Source organism: Pelodiscus sinensis, chromosome 12 (genome assembly GCF_049634645.1).
Source record: "Pelodiscus sinensis isolate JC-2024 chromosome 12, ASM4963464v1, whole genome shotgun sequence".
Lineage (NCBI taxonomy): Eukaryota > Metazoa > Chordata > Testudines > Trionychidae > Pelodiscus > Pelodiscus sinensis.
The window spans coordinates 34,154,548-34,173,975 of record NC_134722.1 but is presented as its reverse complement, the minus strand read 5'-3'; the positions used below and the strand labels follow the sequence as shown (position 1 = coordinate 34,173,975).

Here is a 19,428-nt window from a genome sequence, read left to right as displayed (position 1 = left end):
GTTGCCCTCTATGGATCACAAAGGGGGACACACAGGGGAAGTTTCCCTGTGAACTGTGAAACTTATATTTCAGTAATGAAAGCTAATACAAGTAATCATAAATAGGTAGACAGACTGTGGTTCAAGTATTACAGGGGATATATAAAGATAGATTAGGAGAGACTGCTAAAGATGTCAACACTTTGTAAGACAGTGGAATATAGTTCCACAATTCTCTCTCCCAAAGTCAACCATTCTGTGTTGCCAACTATCATTTTATCAAGAATCTCATGATATTTAGGGGAGAAAGATTATTAAAGCCCTAGCTCCAAAAGTCCTATCAGTATGAAAGAATCACAGCTTTCATTAAAACACTAAAAGGTGGGTTTTTAGCTGTCTTGAAAGCATGAAAATGTGAACTCCAAAGGCACAATAAACAAGAGACAAAAATATATAAGATCTCATGATGTGGGGACGGAGGGCTTATCTCAGTATTTTAGTTACTGCACACCGCAATGGTCAGAGTTCAGGAAGAAACAAAGGACAAGATATTGCTGTTAATCTGCAGCTACATTCATCTGCTGGCCATAATCACTCAAGTAATAGTGGCCTGGATCCCCTGAGAATCGGAATGTAACAGCTATGGGAGTGTGGCTTTGAAGCTGCTACACAGTTTATGTATAAATATAATTTTATATTTAGAATCTTATGTATATGGTTGAAATCACACTACTGGGACAGAATTATTTGTAGTACCAATTAGCCCACTGTTTACATCACATTTTTTCTACATTTAGGTCTCAATAATGCAAAATTCTGGCTACCATACATAGTGTTAATACCTTCTTGACCATTTCACAGGGCTACTTCAGTGTGGTTACTCAGTACAGTATGCACCACATCTGGTAATAAGTGTTCGCACACCCAGACCCTTAATTTATTTCCAGCTGAGTCACCAGCACAACAGAAAGTAACATAAATGCTACAAACATACCACATCTTGCAAGATCAAGCCTTGTCCTTAACAGGACAAGAGCCTAATCTGGTATCCAGCTTTACAGGATGGGAAAGGCTTAATTCCAATTAGCATGTGTCCAGATCCTTTGCTGTGGAAAATTTATTAACCAACATCTTATTAAAACTTTTAAGAGAAACCAAAACAGATTAAAAGATCCACAAATACTGTACAATAAATTCTAATCTAGGGTAACAGTTTTCAGGCTTTTTTCATTCGTGGATCCCTAAAATACATCAAACAGAAGTTCAGACCCTTTTGAAAATCTGAGACAGTCTGTGGACTTCCCGAATTTGAAAATCACTGCTCTAGAAAACAGAGCAGGGAAGCATCAGGTGGTATTGGCCTAGACAGAGACTGAACACCAGATTTTGGGAGTAGGGTAGGGATGTTAAATTTAGATTAATTAACTAATTGAATAGTCAATGGGATTTCCATCGAGTATTCGAATAGTCTATAAGGGCACCTCTGCCTCTCAACGGCACCTCTGCCTCTACTAGGCTCTTAAGAATCATAGAATACTAGGACTGGAAGGGACCTTGAGAGGTCATCGAGTCCCCGGTCCCCTGCCCTCATGGCAGGACCAAATACTGTCTAGACCATCCCTGATAGACATTTATCTAACCTACTCTTAAAAATCTCCACAGATGGAGATTCCACAACCTCCCTGGGCAATTTATTCCAGTGTTTGACTCCCCTGACAGTTAGGAACTTTTTCCTAATGTCCAACCTAAACCTTCCTTGCTGCAGTTTAAACCCATTGCTTCTTGTTCTAGCCTCAGAAGCCAAGATGAACAAGTTTTCTCCATCCTCCTTATGACACCCTTTTAGATACCTGAAAACTACTATCATGTCCCCCCTCAATTTTCTCTTTTCTAAACTAAACAAACCCAATTCCTTCAGCCTTCCCTCACAGGTCATGTTCTCTAGACCTTTAATCATTTTTGTTGCTCTTCTCTAGACCCTCTCCAATTTCTCTACATCTTTCTTGAAATGCGGTGCCCAGAACTGAACCCAATACTCCAATTGAGGCCTAACCAGCTGTAGCCAGACACAAACCCCATCTTGTTCCCCCCCTCCCCCGAGAGCAAGAGAAAGGCAGTCAGCCTTTGATGCCCTGGGAACGCAGGTGTGCTGCCTGTCCCTGACTCTACCATAAACAGAAACCAGACAGTAAATGGGCTAGCTGATGACCCGGGACCTCCCGTCGCCCTGATGGCTAGCACCAGTAATTGACACGCCTGCACTGTCCCAGGAGAGGAAGCTTCGCCCATCACATACCAGAGGTGCCCATTGTCTGCATTTTCCCAGGTGTGAATTATGCTTTGCACCCTTCGTGGGAAACTTGGCATTCAAAGCCATTTTTCCTAATTGGCCACTTGAGACCAGGAAGAAGCCTACATGACCCAAGGGGTATAAAGAGGGGTTTAGTAGCCCACCCCATTTGAGCTCCAATCATCTATACCTGCTGGCAGGTATTGATTGTCTCCCGAGGTCTGTGGGACGCCCAACCTCGCCCTACTTCTTCCCGAGGGATTGAGAGAAAGACGCTGGCCACGCCAAGTCTCGAACGCAGGGGTGAGAATGTATACCTGCTATGTGTCTATTTTGCATGCATTTAATAAGAGCTCAGAGAACCAAAGGGTTTCATGGTACCTGTAAGTGACTTATTAGTGTAATTTCTGTCCTGTCCTTTGTAGTGTCTGTGTTATCTGTAACACAGTAGTAGCATTTAACAGCTAAGTATACCCTGTAACAATAAAATAGTAACTGTTTAAGCTTTAACCTGACTCCTTCAGTTGCTGTAACAGAACCAAGCACAATTTAAAAGAACTTCAGCCGGTCATAAGGGACTCACAGCATAATTCACACCTGGGAAAATGCAGACAATGGGCACCTCTGGTATGTGATGGGCGAAGATTCCTCTCCTGGGACAGTGCAGGCGTGTCAATTACTGGTGCTAGCCATCAGGGCGACGGGAGGTCCCGGGTCGTCAGCTAGCCCATTTACTGTCTGGTTTCTGTTTATGGTAGAGTCAGGGACAGGCAGCACACCTGCGTTCCCAGGGCATCAAAGGCTGACTGCCTTTCTCTTGCTCTCTGGGGGGCGGGCAGAAACAAGATGGGGTTTGTGTCTGGCTACACGGGGCCTGCTCATATGCCACACACCCGGGGCCGGCACAGCCCATGTACCGCGCACCGGGGAGCAGGGCTGCCCATGTGCCGCGCGCCCAGGGGCCAGCACCACCCATATGCTGCATACCTGGGACCGGCACAGCCCTTGCACCGGGCACCCGGGGGCGGGGTCACCCATACGCTGTGCGCCCAGGGGCTGGCACTGCCCATGCACCACATGCCTGAGGGCGGGGCTGGGCCCGATCACTTGGCGGGCGCACAGAAATGGCCCGGCGGGCGCCACGGCGCCCATGGGCGCCACATTGGGGACCACTACTATATTGAGTAACATCTTACATAAATTTTCTGCCAAATTAGCACCGTTATCCTTAAGTGGCCTCCACCCAATCAGTGTTCAATAACAGTTTTTATTCAAAAAAAAAAAATGTGCATTTCAGTAGGCCCACATGGCTTTGAGATATTTGGTGAGATTTTCAGAAATGCCCAGAGCCTGATTTTTAAAGGTGTTAAGACATTGCTGACTTCAGTGTATTGAAGTCCAACTGGTTTCTGAACCTAAATCTCATTTTCAAAAGGGATTTTGGCTCTGAGGTAACCAAATGAAACTGAGGCTTCTGAAACAGCCTTTTTCATCCTGAGCACAGCAATGCCTGAATACTTTTAAAAATCTAGGCCTATATGATTTAGGTGTCACACAAAGTCAATGAGGCTTGTGCTCCTAAGTCATTTAAGTGTTTGTAAAAATCCTGTCCATTTCTGCACATATCTATTTGGGATTTTTTTGAAATTTTTCAAAATTAGTTTAAAATGGACACAAATTGGCTAAGCTGTAGTTTAGCTTCATCTTTAAAAATAATATAATAGTCTTACAGAGAAATATAAACCTCTGCCTCCTGAACAGAAAAAATACTTTAAAAATCCATTGATTTTAACTTACTAATCTTTGTAAGGATTTGATTTGATCCTATTTGATCTCCACTTCAACTTTCTCTGAAATAAAAAATTCTCACACCCTTCTGTTAAGGACTATCTAACTTCTGCAAACAATGAGTACACAATATGCAACATAGCATGGAACAGAGAGGAGAATTTTTCTCTTAAGTCATTTCCATTGTAGTCATAAGACTCACTGGAGTCCAATCGTACAATAGTACTTTATGGAGCAAAACTTCAAGTTATATGAGCTGTCTCCAGTCAGGCCCTTAAGAAGTTGTAAAATAATCACAAAAATATCAAAGATGCACAATTACTTAAGACCTAAGCTATGTTCTTTCCACTTATATAAGAACAAAAATAGCGACGCCTGTTTTAACCATACTAGGTATCCTTTCAAGTATTCAATGCATGGAGCACCAGTTGCCTCAGGGTCATGAAATAATACTAAAAACTTTATAATCATTCATTGATTTAGTTTTCAGCATAGTATATCATTTGAATCCAATGGGAACATAAAGAGCTATTTGTGAGGTCAACCACAGTACAGACAGCGGCTGACATGATATCGATGGCAAGGTGGAAAGAAATTGCCAAATACAGCAGATCAATACCTCGTTTCACTGTTACAGCCTTCTGCAGACACAAAATATATATCTTTACAGCTACGAAAATAATAATAATGAAAGTGGGAGATAAATGCTTCCCTCAAGGTAAACTATTTGATTAGCTGAAGGCAAAGGTGACAACAGCAGTTACATTAAAGTAACTTTACACTCTTAAATAAAAGTAGTGGGATGAGCAGCAGATAAAAAGGGCAAAATGAAACTGAACAAATTCTAAGGGATAGAGATGTAATTCTTTTAGGAAGGGTGCATTTATGTGCTGTATAAGGGAAGAGAAGCTGCTTAAATAAAATACAATAGTCTAGAATTTCCTTCCACAGTAAGACTATCATAAATTTAAAACAATTTGTAAACCACTATGCCATTATATTGAGCATTTCAGGAATTCATAATAAAGTATATTTCATACTACTGTTTTAAACGGTAATAATCATAAACATACTTTGCACTTCAGTATCAAGTAGAATAGCATACAATATAATATTCCCATTTAGTAACAGAAGGTAAGAGGATCGTTTAATATTTTGATGCTGTAGGTCATTAAAGGTAAACTGAGTAACTGAAGGTATGGATGAATTATTGTAAACATAATTAGAACCCAATCCTGCTCCCATTGAAATCAATGGAAGTTATTTTCACTATTTCCATAGGGAAATGTGATTCTATCATTGTTTATTTTCAATTGTTATTTTCAAATTGTTAATTTCAAGAAGGAAAATTCACTTATGGAGCTGCTAATGTGAAATGCCATTCACATCATGTGCTGTATGTGTAAAATCTAAGACAATACAGTCTGTGAGCTGCTTCTGGGTTAATCTCTATCCAAATGAAACCAAACCTTTTCTAGCCCTGCTCAGAAACAGTTGTTGAGTGAAAATTGGGCTGTGGGCACACAAACTTTTATTTTCCTTTAAAAATATCTAAGGTGTGGTTTTATTTTTCTTAACTTCTTTGGTAAATTTGCAGATGTATATTTGCCCTAACTTCAGATTTCAATTTTTTTTTATTTAATTTCAAATATTCCACATATTTCTACCCACTGAGGCTTTCACACTGTTCATTAGTGCACAAAGAAAAGAGGCAGACAGGCTGCCATCTTCAGGTGTCAATTTCTTGTAAACCATGCCCATAAAATAATACTGTTGCTATATCCTGAAAAAGAAGGAAGCAGGTAAATGTGTATCTACGTTGGACAATGCCTTTGGAGAACTCTAAGGATTTATTAATTTTTTTAATTCCAGTGCTAGTTTTTATGGATCTCTACTTTGTGTTTTTAAATATTATAGTAGCAGCGTATTCATTAATAAAATTAGAACTAAATAAGTAACATAAGGTTATATCATCCATGTGTGTATATAAAGAACAAAAATCTAAATGGATTTCTGCTCAAGTGTTGGACATGAGGGACACACAAAAAGATATGCCAGCATTCTGGCATCATTCCCCCATTTCCCTAGATATATGTCCACAGAATCCAGATCTGAGCACAGGAAGAGGATCGGACACATGCAAACACACTTAAAAGGGACTGAGTTTGGGGGTAGCAGCAGAAGGCGGGGCATCTTTGAGCACCTCAGAGATTCCACTGGTTTAACTTGATTACACAGAGTATGTCTACACTGCGGCACTATTTCAGGATACTATCCTGAAATAGCTATTCCATGTCTTGACAGCGCGCCCATTATCCTGAAATATCTTTCAAAATAACAGTTGTGCTATTCTGACATCCCTGTAAACCTCATTCTACGAGGATTAAGGGACATTTTGGAATAGCCGTGATTTCGTAATTTTACGAAATAAGCTATTTCAAAATTAACTCAAAATAAGCTACACAATTTGCCTAACTCAAATTTCTGCTCTAGTGTGGGGCATGAGGGACACATGCCTAACTCAAATTGCATAGCAGTGTAGACGCATCCTAATGGTTTGCTTATTTTAAACTGATAGAAATAAATCTTAAACATTTACTGTTAGACAGCAAAATGTAGAAGAAAATGCTATAGAGCCTCTGGCCTGTAACACTGAAGCAATGAAATGAATAATTACGAAGTAAACACTTCTGAAAGCATTGTTAGTGTGAAGATCAACTTGATCCTTTAAGCTTAAAAATGTAAATCGGACTGAAGATTCCCCTGACATACAAATCTCAAGGTGAATCATCTTCAGCCAACATTATTAGATATTTTTCTTAAAAATAATTATTCTTCCTCCAATCTATACCCTGATCTTGCAACAAGAACTGTTAAAATGTGTTATGAGCAATATCTGAATGACTTTATTAGCACTTCATAAAGGGCATGGGTCTTGATGAATGGGCATGAATCTTGATGCAGGAACCTGGCCACTGAAACAATTTAAAATAATTTTGCTCCATTCTTTACGGTGATGTGCATGCACGCCCACCAGTTATTATTACTAATGATTTGCATTATAGAAGTGCCTTGAGACCACAAGCAAGACCAGTGTTCCACCATACTAGGCACTGTACAAATAAAAGGGGCAATTCCTGTCCTTTGATGTTACAATCTAAATAAATAAAATAAAACGGAATGGCAACAAGGGAACAGAGAGGTGAAGCAACAGCAAGTCAGTGGCCAGAGCTGAGAACAGAACCAGGTCTCTAACTCCAAGTTAAGAATCCTGTCATCTCTCACTGAAATCAATGGGAACTGAAGGAATTCAGCATCTAGATGCCAAATTTGTAATGTTACAGATAACAATGGAAAAAATTCAGAGCTTTAGGAGACAATATTTTCAAGATGGAAAAATACAAACATTATTTGTGTTAGCCTCTGATATGCTCTCACAATCAATACAGCAAACTAGCACTTGTAATAAAAATCCAAGTAATTTATATTCTTAGTACTTCTTGGTATTTTATACCTGCTGCAGATTTCTAATCTGGGCAAGATGGGCCTGTTCTTATTTAAAACAAAAACAGACAATGTAAAATAGCATGTTTAATAAATCTGGGGACCTAAAGTACCATCATAATTCAGATTAGCAAGACAGACACTCCATAATTAAATGGGAGATGTTTCATTTAAAACAAAAAGACAACCCTGGGCTATATAGAAGATTAAGCACTCACTCTTGCAAAGGAAGCTCCAACTATTATCAATGTAAAGGCTTTAAATAATGAAAAATAAACCATCTAATAGACTGTATTCAATGGTAAGTAGAAAGTCAGGACACAGACTGATTTGGATTAACACATTTTCAGTTATAACAAGTAATTTTACAGAGGATTAGTATCTTGATGGTCTGATCAATACTAGGCACTGCTGCTATTACGGATGAAGAGAAAATTACCCCTCAGGTAATAAAGTGTGTGTGTCTTGGTTCTCCTTCATTTACTGAGTCCATTACTGTAATGGTTCCAGCATTAACAGCTGGGGCAATTTAAACAGCAGAGTTGTGCTTAATTTAAAAACAGGGAACATTTGCTATTCATTCCTTTTTGTATTTTATTCTGCATATGCAAGACCTCTACCTTGTTGTTTCCAATATACAGAGCATGTTTTATGTGACAATCAACACTATTTCTCAATTACTGTCTCATTAATAATGTTAGGGGCCCATAATGTGACAAACAGAAATTGCTGGTGGCATATTGGCTGCTGATTCTGCTAAAACTCGCACACTGTTTTATACCTAAGCAAGAAGCATAACATGACATCAGGCTTATCTGAAGGCATATATAATGTTATGTTAATATTATTTCACTTAAATACAGATGTTGTAAGAAGACTGACAAACTATTTTAAAATAGATTTAACATTTTTACAGATATATTAAGAAAAATGGGAAATTAAAGATTTATGTATAAAAATAAACTATGACAATGCAGTGTTAAAGCTGAGATATTTAAGCACATAGACTACTGTTTTCCAACAGAAACCTTCACTCTTCTCCTTTGTTATGTTATTTTGAAAGGTAGTAGTGTGAGAGAATGTATGAAATACCTATTTAAATACCTGTTTGGTATGTGCCAAGCAGCAAGTTAAGAATGATGTGGGTAACAACTGAATTCTGAGTTTTGACTGGATGAAATATCAACCTTAACATTGTGTTACTATAGTGATTTATAGAAGACTTTTTTTTCTTTCTTGTAAATAAATCTGTTTATGATATTTTAGCAAAGACTAAAGAATTCTCTATTACTTTCCCTTTCAACCCCCCTCATATGTGGAACAATCACACATCAAAATACAGTATACACAAGTGCCACTAATATCTGAGCATTCAGGTCGATGATACATTTTATTATTTGTATTTCCATAACCCTGAATTATCCCAGCTGTGGAGCTAATTGTACTGGAAGGTGTATAAACGTATAATTAAAGATTGTGAGACCAATTAATTGCTGCTAGTTCTTGTTTGTTAGCATTATGCAGCCAGTTTGCACCAATGTAAATGACTTCAAAAGGTGCAAGTTAATGTTGAATGGAGTCTAGTAGTATTGTCCCATAAATCCAACAAGTTAATTTTATTCAAGTTAAGGGTAACAACATTCTGGAAAGATTGGTATGCCTCATTTGAACTGGTCATAATTTAATTCCTTCTCCCACAAATCCTTACTCAGCCAAGATGCTACCTGCCAACTGATGTTGCTGTTGCTTAGCACCTCTCAGGCTTGTAACTACTTTTAAATCTTTTTAAAACAAAAAACACCACCATCACCACACAGAGAGATCCTGATGAGCAATGCATACTTTCCATGGATTAAATTTTAAAAGAAAACTAACTATTAACCAAACAAAGTGTTTGGAAGGTGAAAAATCCCTGGAGGTTTTTTCTGTTCATGGTTTTTTTTTTAATTTAAAAGAATGTTGAGTATTCAAAACATATTCAATCAAAATTTTAAAGGTAAAAATATATTCTGGGTTGAGATCAAGCATGAGTAAGTTATTGTGTTTTAAACATGTATTTTTCTTTGTCCTACTAAATAAAGGAAATGGCCAGAACTGAAGGAACCCGAATAAAGAGCAGATCAGACTAATTCCATTTAAACTGTGTGAAGAGAAAGCAAACTCCCATAAGTATTGATTGCTCAGTTAAAACGTCTGTCCTATTGGAATCACCAATCAATAATGTTTAGTCTAACAGTTGTGTTTCCATGTTGAATACTATAATGTACACAAAGACAGGTTGATGATGTTTGGGGCAGTTGGGACAGGATGAGAACTAGGCTTAGGACAAATAATAGGTGAAATTAACAGGAGCTGATGGCACTCAGCAGCTCCCAAAATTAATTTGGAAATCTGAGAAAGTTCAGCTCCTTGAAGTTATGCTAGATTCCATCATTCTGCACTCACATGACTATTCAGCGGAAAGGCAATAGTATTCCATAAATCCTACCAAGACCAAAAGCATATACAACTGGTCCCCGACTTACGAACGAGTTACATTCCTAGCACTTGGTTGTAACTCGATGGGTTAGTAAGTCAGACCCCATTCATTTCAATGGAACTGCGCTGTCCATAAGCGCGGATCGCCGTTCGTAAGTCGGGGTCGCACTAAATGGGAGGATGGTTGTAAGTGTGCCTGGTCATACGTTGATGCGTTTGTAAGCCGGGGACCGGCTGTATTACATTGCAATTGAATCATTATATTACAAAAACTGTACTCTGAACAAAATCCCACTACAAGCCTTGCAGCAGAATTCTTCTAAAATACAAAACAAAAATGTGATTATATGCACAAAGGGTGCCTTTAAAGAAAGTGCTGAAGGAGATCTGTGCCTGATCATCATCAGGCCTAACCTCAACTTCTACTGTTCTGTGCACAGTTCCACATGCGTGTACAGCTCCTCTAGCACTATAGTTCCTCTTACCTAAACCGTGAGAGCTAGGACCACCAAATTTGGTATGCAGCTTGCTCTAACTTAAACCAAGGTCAGGGCTTGGTTGTGCCTAAGACACAAAAAGTGCCAGGAATGAGACTGTTTTCAATAATAAGGAAAGGGAGGGGGCAAAGAGCAGAGCAATGCGAAAGGGAAGGGCACAGAGAAGAGGGACATGATGCCCACAGGGGGCAGCTGCAGCACAAAGGGAGTGGCCAGCAGAACTGGGGCTCCACCATCTTGCCTGCCTCCAGAACAGGAAAGAAGCCTGCCCTCCCCCAAGGAGAGCCTGAAGAACGTGGGGGGAACCTGCTGAAGGATGGGGAAGCTCCCCGAGCCTGACCCCTTCCCAGAGAGTCTATAGGCTGGGGGGGAGCTGCTAGAAGGTGAGCAGCTGGAAAGGGGGGGAAGCCCCTGGAGCCTGGCCCATCCCCAGATAGCCTGCAGGACATGGGGGGAACCACTGGAGGAGGGGACAGCCCCCTGAACCTCACCTTCCCCAGACAGCCTACAGGCCACAAGGGGGCTGCTGGAGGGAGGCAGCTGCAGGGGGACAACCTCCAAAAACTGTCCCCCCCGCCCAACAGTCTGCAGGTCACGGAGGGGCTGTTGGAGGCCAGGGCTAGCCCACAGGGCACCCCTCCTCAATAAGCTGCAGGACAGGGTGGCCACTACTCCAAGCAAAGCCCGGGGGCACAGCTGCAGGCCAGGAACTGCTCCCCACCTCCAAAAGGCTGCAGGCCGAAGAGGGTGCAGCTGGAGTCCGGGACTGGCCCACAGAGCCCAAACCCACCCAATAAGTGCACAGACTGGGATCCCCCCCCCAATCCTGGGAGGAACCAACCTCCAGGGAGTGCAGCCCTGGCACCGCCGGAGGAACCGCTGGCTGGGGAGCACTGCCCCAGGTTGCAGAGAAGCATCATCACCAGAGCAGTGCCACTCTAGTCGCCATAAGCAGTCACCATCCCTCTCCCCACTTCCTGTCATGAGCCCTGCACCTCCCACCTGCCTTGACTTTTGCACCCCCAACTAGGGATGTAAGCGAGTAATTGAGTACTCAACCCCATTAACTAAGAAGCCTAACTAGTTGAGTCAAGTACTCAACTACTTGCTTCCCCCCACCTTGATGTCTCTTTATCAGAGGCAGCAAAGGGGGAGGAACAGGAACTGATGCTGGAGGAGCTCACTTAAAAGCCAGTTCCCAACAGCACCATCTGCACAGTGCCACCTGATCTCTCCCCCCACACTGTTGCCTCTATTAGAAGCATAACTAGGGGGGCAGGGATGTTAGGGGAAGCTACCAAGAGGCAGCAGCCTATACTTGTGGTGGCTGGGGCTCCCTGCATACCTAGCTCCTACTACATTTAAACTGCAGTGCCTCAGCTGGGTAGCTCCAGGACCAGAGCAAGCCGGGACAGAGCACCTTCCCTTATCAAATCATCCTGTAGTCAATACAAATTGTATTGACTACACAATTAGTCAATTACTTGCATTAACATTCCTGCCCCCAACTTCTTTAGCATGAGCCCTCCACCTTCGTCCCCCTGCCTTGAGCCTCCCTTACCTCCTAACCCTCCACTCTAACCGTCTCCTTATCCCCGAACTCTCACTCTAGCCTTCATTTTTCATTTTTTTTAATTACCTCAGTTAAAGCCCCAAGAAATGCCGGGTACATCTGCTTGTTTATAAATATCAGAATTAATTTTAAAACAAAATGCTAAAATGTTACACATAGTACAAAATATACAGGGCTTTATATTCTCTTTTCACTTACATTGGTGCATAACAGTAACTCCACAAAAATAAATTAAGTTATAACAGTATAAAATCACCAATAAAGAAGAATTAATAAAACATTGTGAGTGCTGGTAGGCCATACAAAAGTTATAATTAATAGTGCTTTCAAATGAATATAAATGAATACTCTGGGTTAATTTTTTAACAAGGACTCAAGATATAATGAAACACACACATTCAAAAAAATTCAAATGTCAAGACACTGTAGAATACCATTCAGCTATTCCTATCAGATACATTGATACAAATATTTGGATCATCTGCACTAGGGGGGAAATGTTTTACTGGGAAATACACCCATGGTTATTTGGCCATTTAGTCAAAAGGTAAATAATATAATGTGACTGTTGTCAAAAAAGTTACTCTGAGTGAACATTATAAAAGTACCACTAAGAATGCAGACCAGAAACTATGGCTTCAAAATAGTCATAATCAAATGATTTCAAAGTTACGCATAAAAGATAAAGCAAAATGCAGGACTATGTAGCACTTTAAAGACTAACAAGATGGTTTATTAGATGATGAGCTTTCCCGGGCCAGACCCACTTCCTCAGATCAAAATTTTTTTGATCTGAGGAAGTGGGTCTGGCCCACGAAAGCTCATCATCTAATAAACCATCTTGTTAGTCTTTAAAGTGCTACATAGTCCTGCATTTTGCTTCAGCTACACCAGACTAACAAGGCTACATTTCTATTACTAGCATAAAAGATAGTTACACCCCGCACGCAGACAGCACCGCTTTTTGGCCCACTATCACTGGGGGCAGCGGGCTCCCAGCCCCATGCTCGGGGCACATGTCTCACAACACTAGGAGCAAGACAGCTGGGCCCGACTCTTAATCTACTGTACGACTTCGCGACCAGGAGAGCGGCCCCGGGACCGCCCTACGGGCACTGGAAGTCAGCCGCAGCCACTGAGGCACCGTGCGGCCAGCGAAGAGCTATAGGCAGCGCGCGTTGCAGGCGGGATTTGAACCGAGGGCACGTGGGTGCTAGGGCTCCAGTCCGACGCCACCCTCTGGTCCTTGGGTTAATCTTCAGCTGGGCGGGTGCCCTCAGAAGAGCGGCAGGATGTGCACTTCCCAGCCGGGGAGCGGGGGGGGGCCTGGAGCAGAACCCACTGCGCCCTCTCTCCTGCTTCGGGGGCGGAGAGTCCTCCTCGGGCGGCGAAGGGATGCTCCGGCAGCCCCCCCCCCTCCCTCGACACGCTGGGGCGTCATCACTCCCCCCTCGCAGGCAGAGAGCTCACCCTTGGCGCCCCCTGGCCTGCAGAGCCCTGCCTGGGGGCGGGTTAGCGCGCGGGAGAGGCGAGCGGGGGCCTGACAGGACTGGGAGGGGCGGGCAGCAAAGGGAAGATACCTTGACTTCTTTCTCTCTCGCCCCTGCTCGCCTCTTCATGCTGCAGCCCACTGTGCTCGAGCACAGACACACGCAAGGCCCGCGCTCGGCCTGCCAGTAGTCTTTTCAGCCGCTCGAGGCGGGCACCAGCGCAGGCCCGCTGCTCCTGGCAGAACTACACCTCCCGAGATGCAGCGCGGTGGACACACGGAAAGAGAGCGCAGTGGAGTCCGAATGCTGGGTTGCTCGCCACCCAACTACATCTCCCATCAGGCAACCGGGCACAGTCTCGCCGGGCCCGCAGCCGGAGGAAGTGACCTTTTCCGTAGCAACGGCCACTGTTGCTACGGGAGTGGGAGTAGCTGCGGCCGCGCGCGGCGGGCGAGAGGAGCACGCAGGCCGGTGAGTATGGAGGGAGCGTTACTGCCTTTGGGTCCCCGCATGAAAGTCCCGTGCAGAGACCGCAGCGACATGACGGAACCGTGTTGGGGTTTGTCTGGCTGTGGCCTACTCTGCGCGTGGGATTGTTGGTCATGGGGCTGCCGCCTGTTCTGGACCAGGCACTGGCCTGCTGGGGGAGAGGATACTGAGCTGGATGGGCCATTGGTCTGACCTAGTGCGACTGTTCTTATGATCTCTATGCAGGCTGGTGCTCTCTTTCCTTGCGCACGTCCCAGTCCCCAGATAATAGGGGCTGGTGCGACACCCCCTCCCCCTGCCATTCGATGCCAGGGTGCCTTGCTCCCAGAGATCTGAACCCAGGAAGGGGGCCGGTGGAATTTACATACTGCCCCAATGGCGAGTCTCAGCTCTGCACCTGGCACACTGGACTCAAATGGGAATTGTCCTCCTCTGCTTGATTGGAGTATAACTTTGAGCTACACACGGGTTTCGCCTTGTTTACATCTGTATGCTTTCCCCTAAAAGGTTCTCCTTGCTAGCACTGGTGCAGCTACCTGAGTGTAGTAGGCAAGATGCTGGTGTCTTCCAGTGTTCCAAACACTGTCCCACGCAGACTAGCTCTAGGCCACCCAGAATTACAGTAATGGCCATATGTCCTCTGTACGCGGGTGCTGCTGCCAATTGATATAGCTAGAGCCCTGCATGGAGTATGGATGTTAACGTGTAGTTGTTTACATGATAAACTGATAAGCCTGGGCTCATTGGTTAATCCTAACAACTACACACACACATACACCCTTGCTGCTTCTGTATCAGAGGCAGCAAGGGGTTGGGAGGCAGGAGTCAGCTCTCTGCATGTGCTGGCTTCCACGGAGATGCCTTCTCCCCCACTGCCTCTCTAGGAGGTAGTGGGGGGGGGGGCGGGTAGCGGGGAAGTTTGAAGATGGGAGCCGGTGCTTGGGGAAGCCACTTTAAAAAGCATTTAACATGGAGCTCCCTACCATCACCTCCTGTGCTTCTACTTCTGATAGAGTGGCAGAAGCCTGTGGCGAGGGGAGCGAGCGTGATCCAATACAAATGGGCAGCTGGCTTTGCAGAGCTGTGTGCTCCCTTGTTGCCTCCTACAGAGACAGCAACACAGGAGTGAGCTGCCTTAATGGGTGAGGTTAAGGTTAACTGGTGAGGCTGGAGGAGCTCCCCACATGCTGTGGGCAGGGGGCTGCTTCAGCCACGTGGGGAGGGGGGAGTCCACCCACAGACAGAGAGCTCCTCAGGCCAGGATGTCCGAGCAGACCTTGCCTGAGGGATGCCCTGGCTCAGCACAGGTAGGGGATGTTCTGGCGTTCCAACTGGTGTACCCTACCTGCAGCTGGGGTGGCCAGAGGCAGAGGCTGCTCTGGCCATGATGGAGGAAGGGAGAGGCATTCCAGCTGAGTGGTGGACAGGGGGGTCACTCAAGTCAAACTGGAGCATCTCCCCTCGCTCACTCCCCTTTAATCAGTTAAACTAAGGGTTCCCAAACTTTTTGACACGGGGACCAGTAAATCCATTCATGAACTTTTGGAGGATCAGTAACATTTATGTGCATATTTGCATATTCATTAATCAAATTATGATTATTAAAATAAGTTGTTTCTGGTCCTCCCAAAGCCTCCAGTGCCAGCTTTAGCAAAGCTTTTGATATGGACACCCACAATATTATTGCCATCAAGTTAAAGAATATGGATTGGATAAATGGACTGTAAGACAGACAGAAAGCTGGTTAGACCAGGGTTTCCCAAACTTTTTACTTTAGTTGGAACCCTTTTTTTCAGTACTGTTTTTTGCAGCCCAAAAATATAAACACATAAAAAACAAACTGAGAAAATACCAGTGATAGAAATGTAGCCGTGTTAGTCTGGGGTAGTTGAAGCAAAATGCAGGACAATGTAGCACTTTAAAGACTAACAAGATGGTTTATTAGATGATGAGCTTTCGTGGGCCAGACCCACTTCCTCAGATCCTCATTAGGTACGTTTTATTACTAGGTGAATCAGTTTGTAGTTTCGAACTGCCTGGCTGCTAAGTGTGCTTAGGCTGCATGAATGTGTCTACCAGCCAGCCACTTTGCAACTACTCGAGAGAGTGGGGGGGCGGGGGGCACAATAGAATCCCCAGGTCGGACTCACTCGTGCTTTGCGGGGGTAGCGCTCCGAGTTCTACATATGGCCGGGTCAGTCCCGCTTCCCCCCTCCCCCTCTGTGCCTTTGGCCAGCCCCACTTCCTCCAACCCCCTCCCAGACAGCCAGTTCTCCCTCGCTTCTCCTCCCAATCTCCCTTGGCCAGCCCCACTGCCCGCAGCCAGCCCTGTTTCCGGCGGCTGCTTCTCTCTCCTCCCCCCCCCCCACATTTTCCCCGGCCAGCTCCCTACTCCCAACCTCACTTCCCCCAGCAATCCTGCTTCCGTCGGCCCCCCTAAACTCTCTCGCCCCGCTCCGATGCCCCAGATAAGCCCTGCTTCCAGCAGCCGCTTCTCCCCTACTCCTCCTCCTGATCTCCTGGCCAGCCCCCTGGCCAGCTCTGCTTCCGTTGGCTGCCCCCCACCCCAACTCTCCAAAGCCTGCTCCGATTCCCAGCTCTTCTCTCCTCCTCTCCGCCCCCGCTCCTGACCTCCCCTAGCTACGCCTCCGCTGGGAGCTGGAACATCAGGCTGCAGGTTATGCCCAGGCTGGCCAAGTGCTTGGCGGACCCAGTGCCACATGGGCACTCCAGGAGCCCGGAACACCCCGGCAACCACGCTGAGACCCAGTATTTTTTTTCCTGCGGCCCAGTAGCAGGCCACAGCCCATAGTTTGGGAAACACTGAGTTAAACAATATTTTTAACTGGTTAGCCAATTAAACGGAATTTTACATCCCTAATTCAAACTGGCATAATGTTAAAACTAGGGATGTAATAGTGTAGTCGATTAAGTGAGTAACCGATAAGCAAAGGCTTGTAGGTTAATGCTATGACTACGCAATTTTTAAAAATAAAATACAAAAAGTCTGATTTTTTTTGTATTTAAATAAGATTTTTTATCGATTAAAATACTAAATTTCTCATTTAAAAATAAGTTACAGTTAAATCGTATCACAAACATGCTACACATAAACTTACAGTCTCATAAAAATGAATGAATGATTCTAGTCTATCCAGCCTAACAGCCAGCTCTTTCTCTTTGAAAGCTCTGGGTTTTCAATTTATGTTAGTCTACTGAGGAACATGTGCAAAGACAGATATAAGCAGAATAGAATTGTCTTTGTTCTGTGCTTGTGTGGTGGTGAACCTGAGTTAAAAGCATGGCAGAGTTAACAACATTGTGTAAAGACAGAGAGGCAATATGTAGGAAAGGATGGATACAGCATACAAAGGAACATTGGAGTGGACTGGAGAGGAAAAGAGAAGACATTAATCAACACATGCACAGCTTCCTATGTTCTTTGTGCTTTTGCTATAGAAAAGCTGTCATTGCTTCTGGTTGTAAAAGAGACCCTGTCTAGGAATATTTTGAAGAAATTCATTCCCTGGGTAAAAAAAGGAAAAACTTATCAAATGTAAGCAGTGCAAGAAGAAAATGCAGGGCATAGCTGCAAGTATGAAACATCGTAAGGAAAACTACTGATTGGGAGAAAATGAAGTTGATGAAGATGTGGATATGGCTGAAGAACAATATGGCTTCATTCTTCAAGACTCTCTCTCTCTCTCTATGCCTTTTAGTATAAGTCTGATTTGACAAGTAAATTCCCACGCTGTTTGCTATGTTGAATGTTGCTAGAAAAAAAGTTTAGCTTTGCTTCATGTTCATAGAATCATAGGACTGGAAGGGACCTCGAGAGGTCATCGAGTCCAGCCCCCCGCCCTCAAGGCAGGACCAAGCTCCATCCACACCATCCCTGACAGATGTCTATCTAACCTGTTCTTAAATATCTCCAGAGAGGGAGATTCCACTACCTCCCTTGGCAATTTATTCCAATATTTGACCACCCTGAAAGTTAGGAATTTTTTCCTAATGTCCAATCTAAACCTCCCTTGCTGCACTTTAAGCCCATTACTCCTTGTCCTGTCCTCAGAAACCAAGAGGAACAAATTTTCTCCTTCCTCCTTGTGACACCCTTTTAGATATTTGAAAACCGCTATCATGTCCCCCCTTAATCTTCATTTTTCCAAACTAAACAAGCCCAGTTCATGAAGCCTGGCTTCATAGGTCATGTTCTCTAGACCTTTAATCATTCTTGTCGCTCTTCTCTGTACCCTTTCCAATTTCTCCACATCTTTCTTGAAATGTGGCGCCCAGAACTGGACACAGTACTCCAGCTGAGGCCTAACTAGTGCAGAGTAGAGCGGCAGAGTTTTGCTTACAACACACCTGTTGATACAACCTAGAATCATGTTTGCTTTTTTTGCAACAGCATCACACTGTTGACTCATATTCAACTTGTGGTCCACTATGACCCTAGATCCCTTTCCGCCATGCTCCTTCCTAGACAGTCGCTTCCCATCTTGTATGTATGGAACTGATTGTTCCTTCCTAAGTGGAGCACTTTGCATTTCTCTTTATTAAACTTCATCCTGTTTACCTCTGACCATTTCTCTAACTTGCTAAGGTCATTTTGAATTATGTCCCTATCCTCCAAAGAAGTTGCAACCCCACCCAGTTTGGTATCATCTGCAAACTTAATAAGCGTACTCTCTATCCCAATATCTACATAATTGATGAAGATATTGAACAGTACAGGTCCCAAAACAGATCCTTGCGGAACTCCACTTGTTATCCCTTTTCAGCAGGATTTAGCACCGTTAACAACAACTCTCTGACTACGGTTATCCAGCCAATTATGCACCCACATTATAGTGGCCCTATCTAAGTTATATTTGCCTAGTTTATCAATAAGAATATCATGTGAGACCGTATCAAATGCCTTACTAAAGTCTAGGTATATGACATCCACCGCTTCTCCCTTATCCACAAAGCTCGTTATCCTGTCAAAGAAAGCTATCAGATTAGTTTGGCATGACTTGTTCTTCACAAACCCATGCTGGCTATTCCTTATCACTTTATTACCTTCCAAGTGTTTACATATGATTTCCTTAATTACCTGCTCCATTATCTTCCCTGGGACAGACGTTAAACTGACCGGTCTGTAGTTTCCTGGGTTGTTCTTATTCCCCTTTTTATAGATGGGCACAATATTTGCCCTTTTCCAGTCTTCTGGAATCTCCCCTGTCTTCCATGATTTTTCAAAGATCATAGCTAAAGGCTCAGAAACCTCCTCTATCAGCTCCTTGAGTATCCTGGGATGCATTTCATCAGGACCTGGTGACTTGCTGACATCTAACT

At 43.8% G+C, this 19,428-nt stretch overlaps 2 protein-coding genes across 23 annotated transcripts in view; one reads left to right on the top strand and one right to left on the bottom strand.

Moving 5' to 3' along the window:
- Positions 1-13,867, bottom strand: part of FTO (FTO alpha-ketoglutarate dependent dioxygenase) — a 397,366-nt gene extending 383,499 nt beyond the window's left edge. For all 15 annotated transcript variants that reach the window (XM_075940285.1, XM_075940291.1, XM_075940286.1 and 12 more), the window contains exon 1: positions 13,690-13,867. In XM_075940285.1, the coding sequence (XP_075796400.1) occupies positions 13,690-13,728 (39 nt within the window). In that variant the 5' untranslated portion in view covers positions 13,729-13,867. The remainder of the gene's footprint in view (positions 1-13,689) is intronic.
- Positions 13,868-13,884: 17 nt separating this feature from the next.
- The window catches only part of RPGRIP1L (RPGRIP1 like), a 171,832-nt gene continuing 166,288 nt past the window's right edge, over positions 13,885-19,428 (top strand). For all 8 annotated transcript variants that reach the window (XR_012906738.1, XR_012906739.1, XM_075940280.1 and 5 more), the window contains exon 1: positions 13,885-14,070. The gene's annotated coding sequence lies outside the window, so the exon portion shown is untranslated. The remainder of the gene's footprint in view (positions 14,071-19,428) is intronic.